This window comes from Poecilia mexicana, unplaced genomic scaffold, assembly GCF_051168715.1.
Source record: "Poecilia mexicana isolate PSO_F unplaced genomic scaffold, ASM5116871v1 scaffold_16, whole genome shotgun sequence".
Lineage (NCBI taxonomy): Eukaryota > Metazoa > Chordata > Actinopteri > Cyprinodontiformes > Poeciliidae > Poecilia > Poecilia mexicana.
In genome coordinates, this window is record NW_028263385.1 from 3893784 (window position 1) to 3912970 (window position 19187).

The 19187-nt window shown below is 37.7% G+C and overlaps 2 protein-coding genes across 3 annotated transcripts; one reads left to right on the top strand and one right to left on the bottom strand.

Annotated features, from left to right (window-relative positions):
* Window positions 1-4848: 4848 nt before the first annotated feature.
* On the bottom strand, window positions 4849-10985 carry mettl25b (methyltransferase like 25B). The gene is made up of 8 exons (XM_014989015.2): window positions 10630-10985; window positions 10401-10519; window positions 9231-9447; window positions 9082-9144; window positions 8776-8913; window positions 6723-7486; window positions 5474-5658; window positions 4849-5381 (listed from the first exon to the last, which is right to left on the bottom strand). Exons 1-8 carry the CDS (start codon window positions 10768-10770, stop codon window positions 5296-5298), a joined length of 1713 nt encoding a protein of 570 aa, XP_014844501.2. The 5' UTR covers window positions 10771-10985; the 3' UTR covers window positions 4849-5295.
* Window positions 10986-11502: 517 nt separating this feature from the next.
* isg20l2 (interferon stimulated exonuclease gene 20-like 2) lies at window positions 11503-16420 on the top strand. 2 transcript variants are annotated; one of them, XM_014989023.2, is made up of 5 exons: window positions 11504-11624; window positions 12763-12830; window positions 12943-13587; window positions 13901-14101; window positions 14686-16420. In XM_014989023.2, the coding sequence occupies exons 3-5, from the start codon at window positions 13009-13011 to the stop codon at window positions 14788-14790; spliced, it is 885 nt and encodes a 294-aa protein (XP_014844509.2). In that variant the 5' UTR covers window positions 11504-11624; window positions 12763-12830; window positions 12943-13008; the 3' UTR covers window positions 14791-16420. The 2 variants fall into 2 exon arrangements, with proteins under 2 accessions (XP_014844507.2, XP_014844509.2); XM_014989021.2 differs by having other exon boundaries at window positions 11503-11624; window positions 12763-13587.
* Window positions 16421-19187: the final 2767 nt, after the last annotated feature.

Here is a 19187-nt window from a genome sequence, read left to right on the forward strand (position 1 = left end):
TGATTCAGTTCTTTCTTAGATAAGATGGCCCGTGAGAAGATGGTGGTGGAGTTACGTGATGAAAGAAGGCAGATTTACAGATTGCTAAAGACCCAAAATATTTACTGGTGGATGAATGAATCAAACAATTACAGAAAACTGCAAATTATGTTTGACGACAAAGCTCTGAGAAAATGCGCACATGCACTTACCACTAAATGCTTTAGTGCCGCCAAGGATCAAGTACTTAAAACAAGGGGGTCCACAATGTGGTCCAAGGCCCATTTTGTGGCCTTCTGAAAGGTTTTGTTTGGCCTCCGCCCACAATTCAAGAACAGAGCAACTCTGTCCTTCCAGCACAGGCAGTTGATGTAGACTAACGCTTTGAGATTTCTACAGACAAATTAAACCTTCATGAAAATGCAATAGTACAACAGAAAGTATTGATAGTTTTATTAGGCCCGAGCAGCTAAGCGCTGCGAGAGCCTATTGAAACCTTATTGAAACCTTGCTGTTTATTATTACGATTCTGCCACCCTTTTTAGGGGGCTTTTTGGGGGCTTTATCATTTTCAAAAACTCACCAAACTTGGCGGGGGCATAGAGCCCGGTGAAAAATTTTGTATTTTATGGTCGTTGAAAAAATCGCAAAAGAAACGGCTCAAGGGCGCCACCTAGCAACTTTCAAAAGACCCTTTCCTATTCCCTTGCTTCATCGTAGAGACTTGAAATTTGGCACACTTGTAGAGCTCCCCAAGACACTCAGAATTTACAATTAATGTCATAGTGCAAGTATCACAGAATGTCGGCCATCTTGGATTGAAGTTCCGATTTTGACCCGATTTTGGCCGTTTACAGGGTTCGCATTTGATCGAACTTGTCCTAGGGATTTTGATGGATCGGCTTCAAACTTGGTCAGATCATTCATAAGGCATGGCCGATCCAAAGTTATCAAAACGGTGAGTTTTCGTGCATGCTGAAGGGGGGTTACCTGGGGTCAAAGTTCACCTAGTCGCCATGAAAAATAAAACGGTTATAACTTTTACAAATAAACTCACAGCAGCACCAAACTTTCAGTGATTGATCATCATCGGGTCCCCTACAATACCCAATGGTCAAATGATGACGTCACTTAGGCCACGCCCCCTGAGAACAGGAAGTGTCATGTTTTACTGTGAACGGTCCTTATCTGACCCCTTTGACCTAATCAACATGAAACTGTGTCCAGAGACAGAAGACATGTGGGTGTGTATTGGATTCCAACCCCATCTGGCTGGAATGTAGCAGGTGGGCGTGGCAGCGTGGCAAAGTGACCTGTAAGAACGTGCCCATACTTATGGCTCTGAATTCCACAATTTTGGGTGCAGCTGCACCAAACTCACTAGGACGGATCTTGGTCCAACCCCGGACAGGAATCCAGTGCAATATTTGGTGGGCGTGGCCTAATGTCTCAACAGCGCCCTCTAGCGTGTTTTAAATGATCAGCCCCAAGCCATGCTTTATCTCAGAATTATGAAACTTGGTACACATGTGTATCTTGTCAGGATGTACAAAAAAGTCTCTTGGAGCCATGGTCCAAACCCAACAGGAAGTCGGCCATTTTGGATGAAAGCAGCAATTTCCTATATTTCATAGATGTCACATCTGATTTAACTAGTCCCACACCTTTTGAGATACAGACTTCAAACTCACTCAGCAGAGACTTGAGACATTAAAGTTGAAAAGTTATCAACAGAATTCTCGTAGATCAAAGCATGTGGGCGTGGCTAAGCGTTAAACTTTGGCTTTGTGAAATGACACTTCTCACCAAACATGATCAGCCCCAAGCCATGCTTTAACCTAGAGTTATGAAACTTGGTACACATGTGTAACTCATCAGGATGTACAAAAAAGTCTCTTGGAGCCATGGTCCAAACCCAACAGGAAGTCGGCCATTTTGGATAAAAGCCGCAATTTACTCTATTTCATAGATGTCACATCTGATTTAACTAGTCCCACACCTTTTGAGATACAGACTTCAAACTCACTCAGCAGAGACTTGAGACATTAAAGTTGAACAGTTATCAACAGAATTCTCGTAGATCAAAGCATGTGGGCGTGGCTAAGCGTCAAACTTTGGATTTGTGAAATGACACTTCTCACCAAAAACATTATCAGCCCCAAGCCATGCTTTAACCCAGAGGTATGAAACTTGGTACACATGTGTAACTCATCAGGATGTACAAAAAAGTCTCTTAGAGCCATTGTCCAAACCCAACAGGAAGTCGGCCATTTTAGATAAAAGCCGTAATATCCTCTTTTTCATAGACGTCGCATCTGATCTAACTCCTCCTACAGCTTTCGACATACAGACTTCAAACTCAGTCAGCAGAGAGTTGAGACATTAAAGGTCAGAAGTTATCTCAGGAATTTTTGTATGTAAAAGCATGTGGCCGTGGCTTTGTCCCAAACTTTGACTATTCGCCATGAAACATGAATGTGAAATAACTTCCAAATGCCAGGTCACAGCTGCATCAGACTTTCTATGTCTCATTATAGACCAGCCCTCATGAGAGTTAGGTGGTCCATTGATGACATCACCTTAGCCCCGCCCACTTCCGACAGGAAGTCACCTGTTTTTTCTACTGTATGTCTGACTTTTACTCTCTATGTCATATGGGTTTCATCCTGTGCAGACTGACACAAAATGAGATGATGATGACCTCTGTCATGATGAACTCTACTGACCCGTGGGGGCGTGGCAAAATGGCTGTCCCTCGCCATATGCATACGATCGTCTCTTATTCACAAACGCATCATCCAATTTGCACCACGCTTTTTATGAGCGACACTTGTGAACCTCTAAGGAGCCCAATTGAGTTTTATTGTAATTTGACTCCACTGCACACCCAGGTTAATCAAACACCTGTGTCTCCTTGTGATATCAGCTGATCTACACCAGATTTTTGTGCATTGTCTGGGAGCAATGTCGAACATGACAGGGTGACTATCTTCAGGGCAGGTTTGGCAGCTCCGTGAGAGCAAGGCGGTGGCTGGGGGTAGGCGGTGGCTGGGGTGACATGGTGCTGAGGGGAGGCAGTGGCTGGGGTGAGGTGGTGCTGAGGGGAGGCGGTGGCTGAGGGGAGGCGGTGCTGGAACATCCGCGGTGGCTAGGCTTGAGCGGCGCTTGGCTGCGAGGGCCGCTTGAGGCTCCGCGGAGCTTTAATTAACCTTCTTTTTATACTTAATAAAAATATTCTTTTTGCCAAATGGAATAAGAACAGGGCTTCTTATAGCCAATCCCCCTTAAACCTCTTCCAAGAAGTGGAAATTGATTTTTGCCTTCATTGCAAAGAGTTTATACACTGTTGAACCAAGCAAACTCTAAACGAAAAGTCTAGCTATGAAAGTGTCTATCATTCTGTGCTTTTTAATACATTGTCTGCTGCCCCGCATTCAGAATGGTTTTTAGAGTGACTAAGTCTGGGACACGTGCTTAATTTCCTCTATTATCTTGATGAGCCATACCTGGAAAAGTGTGAATGGAAAAAAAAACACACGTATGAAGATTTGAACCTTTTTCTTAACTTCAGTCCAAATAAAACATGGTATTTTCCACAGCTTTTTTCAATTCTGCATATTTAAAATAATCAATTTATTATGTAACTGGGAAGCAAATATCTTTCTAAATGGGTTACAGGAAATCAAATGGAAACTTTGTGTCCAAGCTTCCTTGGAAGAAGATTATTTTACTCTGCTACAGGCAGTAAGCAATTTCTGCACGTGTTTGCACTCAGGCAGCGAAGATTAACTAAAAGCTGTCTTTTTTTTCTCTCCATTGCAAATGTGCATGTAAGATGTGAAACAGTTCAGATAAATAACATACTGTGGTTTCCAGTAGTCCACAGTGTTACAACTCTTTGTTAAGAATGCAAGGTGTTTAGATATTATGCTTTTATTTTACAAGAACAAAATGACAGAAATGTGTGACTTCTTAAAAGTTCTCCGAAATAAATTACCTATTCTGTCATGCTCTGTGTCAGCTGTACTTCCCTTTGTGTTTTATTGTTTTACATCTTCTGTGTCTCTTTTAGGGGAACTTTTGTCACACTTCTAGCATATTACATGTGTATTTTATCATCAATCTGCTGTGATAGAAAATATGGGATAGACAATTTGGCATACTTACAAATACTGTGTTTTTATGTGTTCATTAATATGCACTGTTCCTAACTAAAATTAATCCATCCATCAATTCATCCATCCATTTTCTTACACCCTTGTCCCATGTAGGGTCGGGGGGGTTGCTGGTGGCTATCTCCAGCTAACGTCCTGGGCGAGAGGCAGGGTACACCCTGGACACGTTGCAGGGCCCTAACTAAAATAAGTACTAGAAAATAGAACAAAAAAAATAACTAATTTGCACCATAAAGCATGGAATTGATCGCATTCAGATTTTTAAGAGTGGTTGGATGCTGTTTCCTAAGACTTTACTAGAATGAATTTTGTGAAAGGCTGGTGACATACTTACACACAGCATATATAAGCTTGCAGCTGCTCTTAATCAACATTAGTGCCTTCATCTGAGAGAATGAGTCTCTTTCTTTGTTACTATGATGACATCCTGACTCACCTTTAAAAGAGTGAAATCAAAAACCCACAAGATGAAAGAAATGGATTACTCTTAGAATGTTGATTAAATCAATAAGAATCCACAAATTTCTTCTCAGCAAATTTGATGTCTTATTTATGAATTGCTTTGCTTAAAGTGTTTGAAATGCAACGGCACATTTGCGTGACATTTAAGAAAACTGCTCCACACAAACCTTTCAGCATAAAGTTGCGAAATCTATACTCTGTAAACAAGATTAATGAGAAACATAAAACAGGATTTGTCTGGTTCCACTTAAAGCAACGTTTTATTTCTGCTCTCAGGTTAAGACACAAAGCAGAAACAAAGAAAGCATTCATGAAAAAAACCCTGAAAACAAAACAAGTGATGTCACAACAATTATTTCTGTAAACTGAAACCAAACCCTGAGAAAAACATTGGAAGACCACATGTCAAACACATCTTCACTAAGTGGTAGAAAGACTTCATTTAAATAACATACTGCTATTCCTTACTAGTTTTGCTTAGAGTTTTACACAACAATCTAGATCAACCTGTTGTTCTAAACTTCATATGGCCCACATGAATATGTGCCATATGAAGTTTATTGCATTCCCTTATTAATACAAGACACTTAATCCATCTCCTGAAACAATCCCTTATCTTCCTGACTTGTTATTGCTGCAAACAACAGGTTAACAATTAGATGGATTCTGTTTGTTCACACTATCTGGACGGCTTCACAGCAACAAGGACAAAGTTTCTTGGAGAAAAGTTTGGATTAAAGAGAGGAATAAGCTGACTGTCCACACCTGTAGAGATAATAAATGTTATATTCAGTCGGGGGGTTCAGTTACACAAAACTGTAAGAGAAATAGTCCTTCCAGATTATCTAGCAGCTCACCGTTTTCCTCCAGATAGATCATCCTGTCAAGCAGCACTAAGGTCTCCACCACAGGAGCTAGCAACAGGCTCAAAGTGAAGTACACCACCACCTTGTTCTGTTGTTTCAACATGGCCTCCACCCGCTCCTGGTCCAGGGGTAAATCAGCAGGCAGGCCGACCCGAGGCAGGCCCAGTCGGGCATATCTACCAGAAACAATGGAAGTCAATGAACAGGTCATGAACTAGGAAACTTTTTAAAAATTCAACAAGTCAATTTGTCTACACACACGTCAGGACAAAAACTTCTAATTCCTCTGTAAGAACTAGTACATAAAAAGATATGAGAACAGAAATCTACATATTTATCTGGTCTTCCTGCCAGTGACCAGTAATTAATTACTTACATTAGGAACAGAAGCACCTCTCTGTGTAAAACAGAGTTTTACTGTTCCAGTTGACCCCCATCTATTTGTGGGTCAGTATTCATAGATTCTTCTCTATAACTTAACTCCAATTATTTGTGAAAAATTAGCTAATTCACATGTTTCCATAGAAGATACCGTACTTAAAAGAAAATTCAGCTTGGAAAGCTGAAACACATGGGTGCTTTGCTACTTGACAGACTATTGGCCGGCATTCGCAAAGCAGCCAAAGGAGTGCCATTTATTTTCCTTGGAGCTGATTGGATGTACCTCCAAGAGCGGGAATAGGAAGACATTTTACTTCACTGATACTAAAAATAGCTAACAAGACGTCTACATCACTCAGTTACAGGATCCACACTGGAGGGTTAAAGTCATTGTGAGATGTCATTGGTTACTTTTGGTGTGTTTACTGATTGAAAAAAAAAAAAAAAAAAAAAGAAGGATTTTTGGAGTTTTGAATGACAGGCCAACAGTCTAGTTGATCAGTTGAAATATCGGCCACCAGAAGATTTGTCGCTGCATCTCCAGTCCCAACGATTTTCTAATATTTCTATTTGTAATGTGCTGTCAGTTTAACATAGTTATGAGTTGGTGCTATTTGTATTTATAAATTGTACTGAATAATAAATAACTAAATATAATATAATAGCATAAATATTAACTTTTTTTTTCATTTAAATTAAACACTAATAATGCTCTTCAGGCTGTGAAATGACAATTAGTGTTTTTACTGATGAATAAGACATTTAAGGAAATGTATTCTACTGTATCATGAAAATATAACAATGAATCTATAACAAATGACACCTTTACAAGTGATTGGAGGCTACAGTGTTGACTCACTCAGTAAAAGGTAACAAGTGGGCTTTCTTTATGGTCTGGATTCCTGCCCTGCGGAGATCCGGTCTCGCATCCCTGATGAACGTCTCCAGTATTGCCCGGTAACAATGTGTCCTGAGCTGCTCACTCTCCTCCCTGAGCCGCCGCACATAGTCCTCCACAGCATGACACGCCCCCTCTCGTGCTTTATAGGAGAGCTGGTGCCCAGGCAACCCTCTCACCCAGCAGCTCATTGGGTATCCAAACTCAAAGTGAAACGACTCGGTGCTAGGTGTGGGTGGACTGGGAGGTGAGATCAGTCCTGGAGGTGTGGGGTTTTCTTTGGTAGTGATCTTCATGTAGCAACATGCCACAGATGTGATGCCCCGAACTTGAGGGCAGCAGACAAAGTGGCGGAGGAGAGTGGCGCTGAGGTCTCCACATGCGTGCAGACCAGTCAAGACAAAGTCCGGATAGTCCTGCAGACGGCTTTCCTCTGGGTTTATACCGGGTTCAGACACAGCCTGCATGTCTGAGCAGCAGCTTCCCTCAAAAAAAATCTGTTCACCTCCATTTTTTGAATCGTGGGAAGGATCTTCAGGATGTGATATCTGAGTTAGATCTGAACGTCTCTTTTTCATGGGTGCAGATGAAGCTTGGGGTACTTCAATGACATGATGTGCATCTTTTAGCTGCTTAATAAAACCTTCCCATGAAGCCCTGGGGTTGACCCAACCAGCCATGTGCCGGGGAATGGAGTGTGCTTCAGGAAGTTGAAAGGAGCAGCTCTGAGACAAAGATTTTTGTTAGTCTGTTTGGCTGTTGACAATGACCAACAAGGGGTGAAATAGATGCACATTTTTACTGAAAAATTACCAACAAACCATCCAACATTCAATGACTAAATAATGTTAAAACATTAGGAAATCATAGAAAATTTTCTCATGTAGCTGTAGTTGAAATATAGAGAGCAATATAACAGGACTAACTTTTACAATAACCACATGAAAAACAAAACAACTATGTAGATAAAAACAATCCTATTTCATTAACTACATTAGCAAATGCCTTATAATAGCGGTGTCCAAAGTGTAGAGGCTGACTTCAGTTCAATGACACCAATTTGAGGTGTTTGATGTAGATGAAAACTTTTTATTTTAAATTAGAACAATTAGACTAAATAAAATCTTCTTACAATAGAAAATATGGGCAACACAAATTATTTCTCTTCAAATAACAAAACTTTTTTTATTCTCTTGCAAATATTACATCTAGTCAGTGACTCTTACTCAAAAGCTGACCTTGCTTTTGAGTACCCAAATCTGATTTTAATTTATCTATCAAACTTGGCATACAGCAAGTGTTTTCAAAGAAAAAGTGTTCTAAAATGTTTCATTTTATTGCCCCCAAATTGACTCATTTTTGTTCCAGTTAACCAATTGATACCTATAAAATTTGTAACATTTCTTTCATAAGGTAAACTTTTTTTTTAAGTTTTGGATCTATAATAGTTCAGACATCCATTTACATCAACAAACATTACTATTTTATTAAAGTATGGCATGCTTAGTTTATTTTTGATTAGATAAGAAGACATTTTTTGGCCCTCAAGTTCATTTGACTTGACAATTTTGGCCCATCTGACAAAAAGTTTGGACACCCCTGACATATGGGCTGGAACAGTCGATGCTGTTTTAATATAAAGCGTGCCTCCCCCAAGTGGCCAAAAACAGCAACTGCAAGTTCAGTTGAACAGAAGAATAGAGAAGAAAATTCAGGTGTCACAGCAGCAAGTTAAGGTAAGAGGGACAATGAAAATACACATGGGTAAAAATCATAAAAATAACTATAGGACACTGACATTTTAAGCAGTACCATGAAATTCTTGAACTTAATCTTGGTTACTACCTTAAATAACTGTGCTAAGATCGATATTAAATATTAAACTTTGTGAGTAGAATGAAAATGAGATGCTAAGAGGTAATTTTTGCAAAAGGTACTTTTAATCTGACAAACAAGCCTTATCAAAACAAATATATTTTTCTTAATGACTGTATATGTGTGGCAAAATACCAACCTTTTTCCGTTTTTCTTTCTCCAGGGCCCAAAGTAACTCCCCATCGTATCTGGAGGCCATAGCAGCCAAGGTGTGATCAGCCTCAATAGCCGTCACAGACAGTCCAAGCCCAAAGGACAGGAAACGGGTGAGGTGACCCTTTATAAACACAGCATTCAGTTTGCGATCATTCGTATCCCAACTAAACCTTTTGTGTTTCAAAATGCACTACATGTTAAATTGCAAGAGTATTGGTGTAAATTAGGGACTGCAGAATTTTATAGAAAGCATTAAAATGGCACCAAAAGATGGCTAATACACGCTAACCTGGCCAGATCCCACATCCACCACTCTCCTGCAGCCTGTCTGGTCACACAGTTGTTTAACAAGCTGTGGAGAAAAAAGGAAAACCCAACAACATCTAACATAGAAATGGCAAAATGTTGTAAACCTACAGTCAATAGAAATCCCTGTACCATGCCAAGCTTTCGGATCTCATGCTGTTTCTTGGGTTTGACATGCTTCCTGAATATGTGGCCCAGTAAAGAACTCTGACTCTGGTTTTCCAGGAACTCATCAGGCTTCACCGACGCTGCCACCCCGCCTCGGTCAGGCCTGCACTCTCTGGGAAATGCCAGGGCATGAGCAGTGGCACGGAAAGCCAGGAGGGACAGGGGCCACACCGAAGGATATCTGGAATCACAAAGTCTTTACTTATTATTTACCACACATTTTATGTCTGAATGTTGTGTTTTAGTTACCACTTTCACAAAAAACAAGTGTTTTAAACATAAAAACATGAAAATATAGTTCAATTAATGTCAAACCTGCCTCATGACTAAAAGACTGAGGATCACCAACATAACAAATGCTGAGGGATCACAGACTACAAGATTTATCAAACCAACCAAAGTTAACAGAGTATCAAACTCTCAAAAAGGCAACAGCTTAGACTAATACACTTACCAGTATTTGGTGGTAAAAGAACATATTTTAAGAATTTGGATCATTATATTTCTATGCCACTCCCCCATAAAATGAATAAGACACAATAAAAAATGTATTTAGTTTAACCCACAAGTTAATATAATTTCGGAAGTGATTAAGATTTTGAAACATGTATTTAACATCATGTGTGGGTTTTCTAAAGACTGAATATTGGCTGTAATCTAAAAAAAAATCTATTTTCTGTTTCAAGAGACAACAATGTTTGAACTGGACTTTACAGATACACATTTACAAATTATTATATTTGTTCTATTTGGAAAAATATCAAGGTCTATTTTATGATATGTATAGCTTGAATTAAAACAGCCTAAAAATGTTCAATATTTTGTCACTCATTTCAGAAAGTGAAATTTTTGTATACCTTCATTACACATGGAGTTAAATATTTCAAGCCTTTATGTTATGTAGAAGAATAACCTTTATAGTGAAGCAACAGGAGATTCTTATCAGCTCTGACCTGGCAGACTCTTGTCAGCTCAGACTGACAAAAGTCTGTAGTTTCTGCAATTTTTAAAATTATTATTAGTTTTTTTTGGTCATGTCAGAACTGAGAAGACTATTACTAAGACTACAAATTTTATATTGAACACCACAGGAAAGGTTGAGCCTTTCTAAAAATGCAACATTATGATCAGTACCTCTTATCTTCATAAGAAGTATCCAGCAGTAGTTCTGCAGTTTGTGGATATGAAATATCCTGTAGCACTGCCTGCCAGGTGCTGGGTAAGGTCTGCCACAGATTTTCAGTGAAGAACTCCTGTGAATCAATCAATCAGTTAACAACTGGGGTTCTTTCCTCAATAAAATAAAAGTTTTGAATGTGCAATATTGTGTCCGACTGCTATGTTTAAATACATGTATACACACAATAATAAAAGAGTCGGTCAAACGACTGTACTGAGACAGAAAAGCGGTGAGTCTCCTCGCCAGGTCTCTTTGTTGTTGTGCAGTGAAACTGGCTCTGAACTCCGCATCTTGTGCTGCTGACACTGACAGTTGTTCTGACATGAGTCTCCGTAAGCTAATGCTAACATGCGTTAGCGTCTCAAAGCAATTTAAATTAAAACTACTTTAAATACCAGAAAGGCTAGCAATTCGTCTTCAAATCAAGCTATAGAAACGGCACAAGATATCGTTTAATACAAGAAATACTGACTGATTTTAAAAACTAGCTAGATACTGTTGCTGAACTTTCCAGCTTACATTGGCGATGCGTTCATGAACTCCTCGGAATGTCTGGCTTCATTGATTTACAAGCTTTTAAGCCCCCTGCTTTTTTGTTATGCAACTTACAAATCTAATTATTATTATTATTATTATTATTATTATTATTATTATTATTATTATTATTATTATTATTATTATTATTATTATTATTATTATTATTGTTGTTGTTGTTATTGATTATTGATAACAGTGCATTTAATATTTTCTATGAAAACGTGTTAGACAACAAAACCAGAACAAAAATAAATAAATAAAACAGTTTTTATCTTTATCTGCTTTGAGAAAACAGTCCGGTTTTTAATGTTCTTATTATTAAGGTTGTTTTGCCTTGTAGTCAATGCATGTAATCAGTCAGTTCCTGATTGAGACCTGCAGTTTAAAAAATATTAATTAAAACACACCTTAATTATTGTTTTCTTGTTATTATTTCCTTAATGTTTTAAATACTTAAATCTTTCCAGTAATGGGGACGTTGAGGCACAAGTGGAATGCGGACATTGTTTTACTAACTTGAAGGCAGCACGCCCCGGATGTTGATCAGTCGTTGTCACGAAGCAGGAATCCTCGTGTGTGCAAGGCGGGCTGCTGACATTTTAACATGTTTTTATCGCTATGTTTCTAGGTCTCCTTTTAGGGTATGTATTGTTCAAATCATAAAAAATTAGAAACAAACTGAAACATGATTTTTTACGTTCGGTTATCTTTATTTTCATTAGTTACAATTACTATTAGCCTTTGTGAGCTAACGTTAGCCGTGATAAAACGTTATTAACGAAGCTTTAACACCGTAGAGGAGTGTTGCATTATTTTATAGGCCTGCTTAACATTGTTTTTGTGTCAAAATTCACTTGTATCAAGAATGTCATTTTGTTTTGTTTTTACTCGTAAAAAAGTTTAAAAAGCAACATGAATTTAAATTCGGTGTTCTTCTTCTGTAGAATATATATAAACGTGAATTGAACAACTTTGTATTATGCCCATTGCGAACTGCTGTGAGTTCAGAGACAGATCTGGTGGTTTGTTTATTCTTTTCTGTTGTGACCTGTAATTACTATAATAACATTTCACTGTATATACACATAATCCATTTAAGAAGACTGCGTTGTCCAGTTTTTATGTAAAAACTGAAAAACAATATTTATTATATCTTCATTATAATTCACATATAGATTATTGCAATTACTTATAGTTTCAAATAATATCTCTATGTTTACTCTCAAGAAAAACCCCCCATCTTATTCTAAAATAGAGAATAAGCAATTAGTAACATTGCTTAGTGGACAGAATAGTATACCATCTGACAGCTCTGATTTTTAAATTATAATAGCATAAAAAGGTAGTTAATTAGCTGGTTGCTAATTTCAAAACTGTAGTTTTGAAAAAGTATTATCTGATTGAGCGGGATAGATTATACTTCTTTAATGTCTATGGCATTATCCTCTGAGTTTTACATCAAAAAACAATTTTCAAATAAGTTTGCTTTTTTGTAACCCAACAATACAAAGGGAAATGTTTAGAAATGTTTTTTCAACCAGCTTACTGACAGTGTGCATCTACAGATGTTGGCGATTCTCGTTAAGGGGCTTTAAAAATTGTAGTCATTTAATAAGTAAATTGTGGTCAATTATTTTTGTTGGCTTTTAAAGATGGAAATGTCAGTCAGAGTAATTGTACTGTTCTTTTCCTGGTTGGTGTTCAGCTTCTTGGAATCCCCCATTAAACCTGTTCTTTGGCATTTTCAGAGGACTAAGCCAATGTATTTTTGTCTTACAGGGTGGTGCATTTAAACTGTTTTCATCTGTTGCAATTTGGACTTCAAAGAAAAGAGACTTTTTGAGGCCGTGAGCATTAGCAAAATCTTGGATCTATTCGTTGCACAACGAGTAGAGAATTTAAGATTTTAACATGTCTAATATTATGATCCATGTTTCCCCCTCTGTTGATACCCCACAGGGAATTATTCCCACAAAGAACCAGGAGAGCAACAGGAAGAAGAAGAAGAAGCAGTTTTTAAAAAAAATGAAATACCTGAAGGGGAAAGGGTGTTTTAATGATAACTCTCATCAGAGGAGAAACCATGAACACAACCAAGCTTCAAAACAGAATGGACCTTTCACTAGAGCTGCACCATCTCACATGACAACAAAACGCCAAAGTTCACCTCAATCTAACCCTTCTTCCAGTGGCGTTGACCATAGTGTTGACCTTAGCTCTGGGCCTTCAACCTCCTCTTTTAACCCTCTATCAATTACTTTCACTGTGACAAATGAAAATAGCCATACAAAGCCAAACCAACCAGTCAACACCAAAACAACAGCAACATTGTCCTGTGCCTCCAAACCCAGTGCTCATAAGCTCTCCACCCCTATAGGGAACCCCACAAAGTACCTCGCCATTGACTGTGAGATGGTGGGAGCAGGACCCAAAGGCAGCATCAGTCAGCTGGCTCGCTGTAGCATCGTCTCGTACGACGGGGATGTGGTCTATGACAAGTTCATCAAGCCCTCCATGTTCATAACAGACTTCCGCACAAGATGGAGCGGTATTCGTCCCAAAGATCTCTTCAAAGCCACACCATTTGTACAGGCCAGGAAGGAGGTGATGCAAAAATAATTTGTAGCACAATAACGCCAAGTTTTTAGTTTTTTCTTGTTCTCACTGTGATTTTGCCACTCAGTATTTATGCTTACTTACAAGTCGTTATCATTTCATAGAGAATTTCCTTTATGTTTACCTGAGTATTAATTCAGAAGTAGAGCAGGTCCTGTCTGTTTCTTTACACAGAGTGTACAATCACAATTAGTGAGGGTCCAAATCATTAGATTTAATTTTTCCTACTCAATTGCATGGATATATTTTGCATCATAACTTTCCCAAAGCAGAATGACAGGAATGTGCTGTGACTCTGTAGATCCTAAGGCTGCTCATGGGGAAGATTGTTATTGGCCACGCCATACATAACGACTTCAAGGCTCTTGGTTACACTCATCCTGCTGACATGACGAGGGACACGTCGAAAATCCCTCTTCTCAACCGGAAGGCTGGTTTCGGGGAGAAAGAGTGCGCCTCACTGAAGAGACTCACCAAAGCCATCTTCAACCGTGACATCCAGGTATGTGAAGTTATGTTGATTTGTACTAATTGGTTCTTTGATTTAAGAAACCACAAGCCCACATCAGTTGTCCTTTGTCCCTTCACCTCCCCACTCATTTCAGCTCTAAAAAATGGTTGCGGCAGTGTAGTATTTATTTATCTTTATTTATTTATCTTTTTCAGACAAAATAAATGATTGTGATGCAAATTATGATTTATCTTACAATAAATGCTAAATATATTTTTGGGATTGTTGTTTTTGTTAGAAATTTATTTTTTCCAGTGTTAATAATAATATATCATTTGCATATGTATGCAGTTATTTAATCAAAAACCCTATTTGTTCATGTTTAGCTTTTTTTTTTTTTTTTTTACCTAAAACACGTCAGGTGATGTCAGGTGATGCTCATGTGTCATGAGAATAATCTGGTTAATCCTCTTCACAGATTTTAGGTTATTTAGTGATAATATGTGATGATCTTAATGCTGTAACAAGCTTCTTATATTCATTATTATATTTGGAACCTTGAGTTTAAAGCTGTCAGAAGGTTAAATTAGAAGGTTAAATAATTTTTTAATCAAATCTGCCTCTTTTGTCTGCAGACTGGAAGGAAGGGCCACTCTTCTGTGGAAGATGCTAAAGCTACGATGGAGCTTTACAAGGTGGTAGAAGAGGAATGGGAGAGGACTCTCGCCTCCACATCTTGACTCACGTAGTTCTACACTTGAAAGTGCAGAAATAAACCCAGCTCAACCGCCTTTAAATTTGAAGATGTCTTACAATGAAAACCAAGTTTATTCCTTTAGTGAAGAGTTCTGTTTTGGACTCTTGTAGACATAATGTTTCAAGAAGTTTTTCACACCATGGTACCACTAACACAGACATTCATCCATGAAAAAAATAAGGTTTCTTGTTGGCTTGCTTTATTACTTAAATCTGTTGTATAACTGAAAGTTAAAACATGTTTTAGTAGCGGCATTTATGCAAGTGTTAAAACATTTGTAACTATTTTGTAGCGTCAAAATGAGCACTATTAGATATTTTTGTAGTATATTTTTCACACATGTATTAATCATGTGCATGTTTAAACATTTAAATGTTCATGAACTACCTGGAAGAGTAGTTTAAAATATAGTTTTACACCAAAGGAATACCCATAATTTTTACATTTTTATCACAGAACTTTTCATGGATGTGAGCAGTCACCAACTTACTGTGTGTAGCTGTAACATTCTTTCTCAGGGTTAAACTGAGTTTAAATGGTTTTTCTTCTGCTTTTGGATCAGAAATATCCTTTTCATCACACCTTGTGATGAAAAGATGTGATGAAACATCAACTCCATGTGTATGGTCCTAAAAACAAAGAAGATTGATGCCATGTTCTATAATTCAGAAGTTTGAAAGCATATTGGTGCTACTGTCATACTCCACTGGTGGTATGAAACTTTGGGATTTTGTCTAAAAAGCTTAAACATTTTGGTTTTCTGGGACAATACCACATAGTCCAGGCATGTAAAGAGTACAGAAGTTGTCCTGCATACTTCTAAGAAATGTCTGCAGCTCCTTTATTGTTGCTGTAGGCTTCTTGTTAGCCTCCTTTTTTCTTCATGGCTGCTCATGAGTTCTTGGGGCGATAAACAATTCTCTGACATCACTGTTGTGCCCCATTGTGCTTGAGGATAACTGCCTTCACTGTATATCATTTTATATCTGTTGTCTTGGAATTTGCTTTTTATCTTTTTTTATCCTACATCTTTTTTATTTTCTGGTTAATATCAAGAAATCATCTCCTACGATGGAGATATATATTGTCAGCTGTGAAATAGAGTTAAATCAGAATTGAAAGGACAGACTTAGCTCTGTTCTTTCGATTCATTGATGATTCCACATTAAACTAACATGTTTTAAAGAGCTGAACTTTAACATGGCGATCCATCTTTATATTTTGTAATAGCTTATGTTGCACAGGTTGTTGCTTTTAAGGCAGGTGTAGCTAAATTGTTCATATTTTCAGCAATCAGTTGAAGGCCTTACATTGTCTTTTACCATATCCCAAAAATAATTCACCTACTTTTGCTTGTAAATAATGTTATGGAAAAGAAATATCACAGTGTTTTATTTGTTGTATTGTTTGCCTTTATTGTGTTCTGAATTTTAGGGCAAATGGAATCACTAGTTTGTTTTTATTACCTCAGGAAGTGCTTTTAAAGCAAATAAAGGTTTTTCTTTGTGGTGGGATAACTCTTCTTTAATAATATTTATGCAAAACTGTTCTTGTCTTTCCATTCGAGGTTAGACAAATGTTGACTTTTGTTAATAAAATTCTTTTACTCTGTTTTTAAAGACTGTTTTGTGTTTCAAAGTGGAAGGAGATTAAGTGATTACCTGTAATATTAAGAGCTGGAAACACATGAAAGCATTGCTTCTCTCACTGTGTAATGCTATATTATTGATTTTAAGGAATTTGTTGCCCACTGGGTCATATTGCTATAGTTACACCTTGCCTTTTGATTGTATATACCTTTCCATGCACCTTTCATACAATGCACATATTAGTCACGGCCCAGCGGTAGCTCTATGCTCATAATTCAACACACCGCCAAGCTATGAGGAATTTGTTGGGTTTGCAGATTTCCAGTTGAACTCCACATGCAGTTAGGATTCGTTTGAAGATGACTAAGGCATTTTTGAAAATGCAATAAAATTAAGTAATTTGCTGAAAAACTACATGGCTGACAGCTGAAGAAGAAATGTAGAAGTTGCTTGCAAGAGGTATCTAAAAGTTTGTGTCTTTTCTGAGTGGTACTAAAAGATATCTATTATGTTAAAGTAACAAATTGGATTGTACTGCTCCCTAGTGGCCAAAAAGTGATCAATATATCAGAAGAAAATTGGGTAGTTCAGTCTAATTGTTTTTGCCTTTAAGAACCCGCTTTGCTTTGAACTATTTAGAAAACTTTAAAAAATAATAAATACGGTTCGTTATTTAAGCTCACCTCCCGTCATGTTTTAAGGTTTTACAGGCAGAAGGGGTGGGGGGGGGAGGGTGAAGGGGTGGGTGCAGGGGGTCCTGCATCTTTGAACACATTTCTTCCCTCCTCTCCTTTCTCGTTTTGGCGGAGGACCGCCTCGGCTTCTTCAGCGCTGCTGGAGATCCTGACGCAGACAATAAGAGCTGCTGCACCTGCCGGGAGGTTCCTGACACAGTACTGCACAGCCGCATAAAGGAAAACAAAGTTTAGCCGCTAGAAGATGAAGTAAGTCATTTTAATTGTATGCATTTAAGAATAAGTAATATCCGTGGTCGTTTTTTTTTTTCACTTAGTTTTGTTTCTTTTTGTAAGTAATAAGCTTGAATTTAACAAATGCCGAATTATCTTTGCATTGTCCTGAGAGCAATAGATAATTTATCGAGGTAATTTAACTTGAATTGCAAGATGTATTGATAGATGTGACCCGCCGGTGTGTATGGTAAAGTAGACTGAAGGGCAGGTACATCTTCACAAATGTGTCGTCGAAAGATTTTTTTTTTTTTTTCCAATTGGGTTTTTCAGTCCAAATAATGAAAGTAATATATAAATTATTAAGATATACTGAGAGATATTCTTCTGTTACTTTTGATGATTTTTGTTCAAAACTATATTTTAAAACCATAAATTTAGTTAATCAGAAAATTTAAATGTTCTAGAAGCCACAGGGAGGGTTAAAGCCTTGACAGGATTGTGAAGCAAAGCCCGTTCAAAAGTTTGGGGGATATTTTCAAGACCTTGATTTCAGCTGGAGTCGGTTTTTCAGGAGTCATTGCACGCAGACGTATCCAAGCATTGGGCTGCAACTGACCCATTTCTTGTGCTAGGCAACTCCTGAACCAGGGACCACATTGGAAACATCTTACCTTGGCTAAGGGGACCGATATGCTGGACTACTTCTTGGTGATTCAGATGAAATTAATTTTTCATTTCACTTGGAAATCAATGTCCCAGGATGAAGAGTAGACTGGCACAGAATCCAAGCCGCTTGAAGTCCAGGGTGGAGTTTCCATTTAGAGGTCCATGTAGTCTGTTAGTGAAGGTCCAAATCCAAAGTGCACCTGTCAATAAGAGTTCTTAATTTTTTCTTCTGCTGACAAGCTTTTGAAGATGCTAATTTCAATTTCCAGCTGGACTAGGCAACTTATTACATTGCCAAATGAACCAGTACTTGCTTTAATGATTGCTGTATCACTGTACTGGGTTGACTAGAAAACTAGCCCGACCTAAAGGCCACAGAAAATCCAAGGAGTATTAGAGGAAGATGAGCGACATCAGACCTAAAAATACAGATGAGCTGAAGACTGTCATCAAATCAGCCTGAGCTTCGATGTGATGCTGCACCGATGCAATAATCCATACGAAGGGAGGTCCAACCAAGTACTCAGTACAAATGCTGCACAGAACATGGACATACGTTTCAACTGGTCCACCTTTCTGTTAAAAATTATTGTTTTATTGGATAGAATTTTTGATGGCTGCTATCTAAAAGTATCTAATCTAAAATAAAATTCAAGGATATGAATGAATATGAGTTTTTTTTTTTTTTTATTTAATTGCTAAAATAAACAGTTTCTAATTATATTACAGTTTCTGTTAATGCAGCTACATATTTTCTTGCCCAAAGAAATAATCTCTAAAACTGAACTTTGATCATTCAGAATTCTCTGAAATGTTCATATTTGGCAAAACAATTTACACACTACAAATTGTTCAGTAGATTTAGCTATTATTTTTGAAAATATAAATCTGTACAGTAGTGACATTTAAATTTTAGGAAGTTTCAATACCTCTTTCTTACAGTTAGTGGCGTAAACATAAGATAAAAATCATTGCGATCATAACTGTCACACAGGTATTGTGCAGCAAGATTATTAGCTAATCTATATTTCAAATAATATTTGAAAATATAGCAGTCACAGGACATTTCTTTACTGCAGCTGTTTTGTATTTCAGTGCTATTTTAGCTAGCAGCTAGTTCCACCTAACTTCAGTTTGTAGCTGTTTTCTCTCTTACCACTCCACCTAATCTGCTGATCTTCAATCCACCGGAATAACATTTGTAGGAATGAATC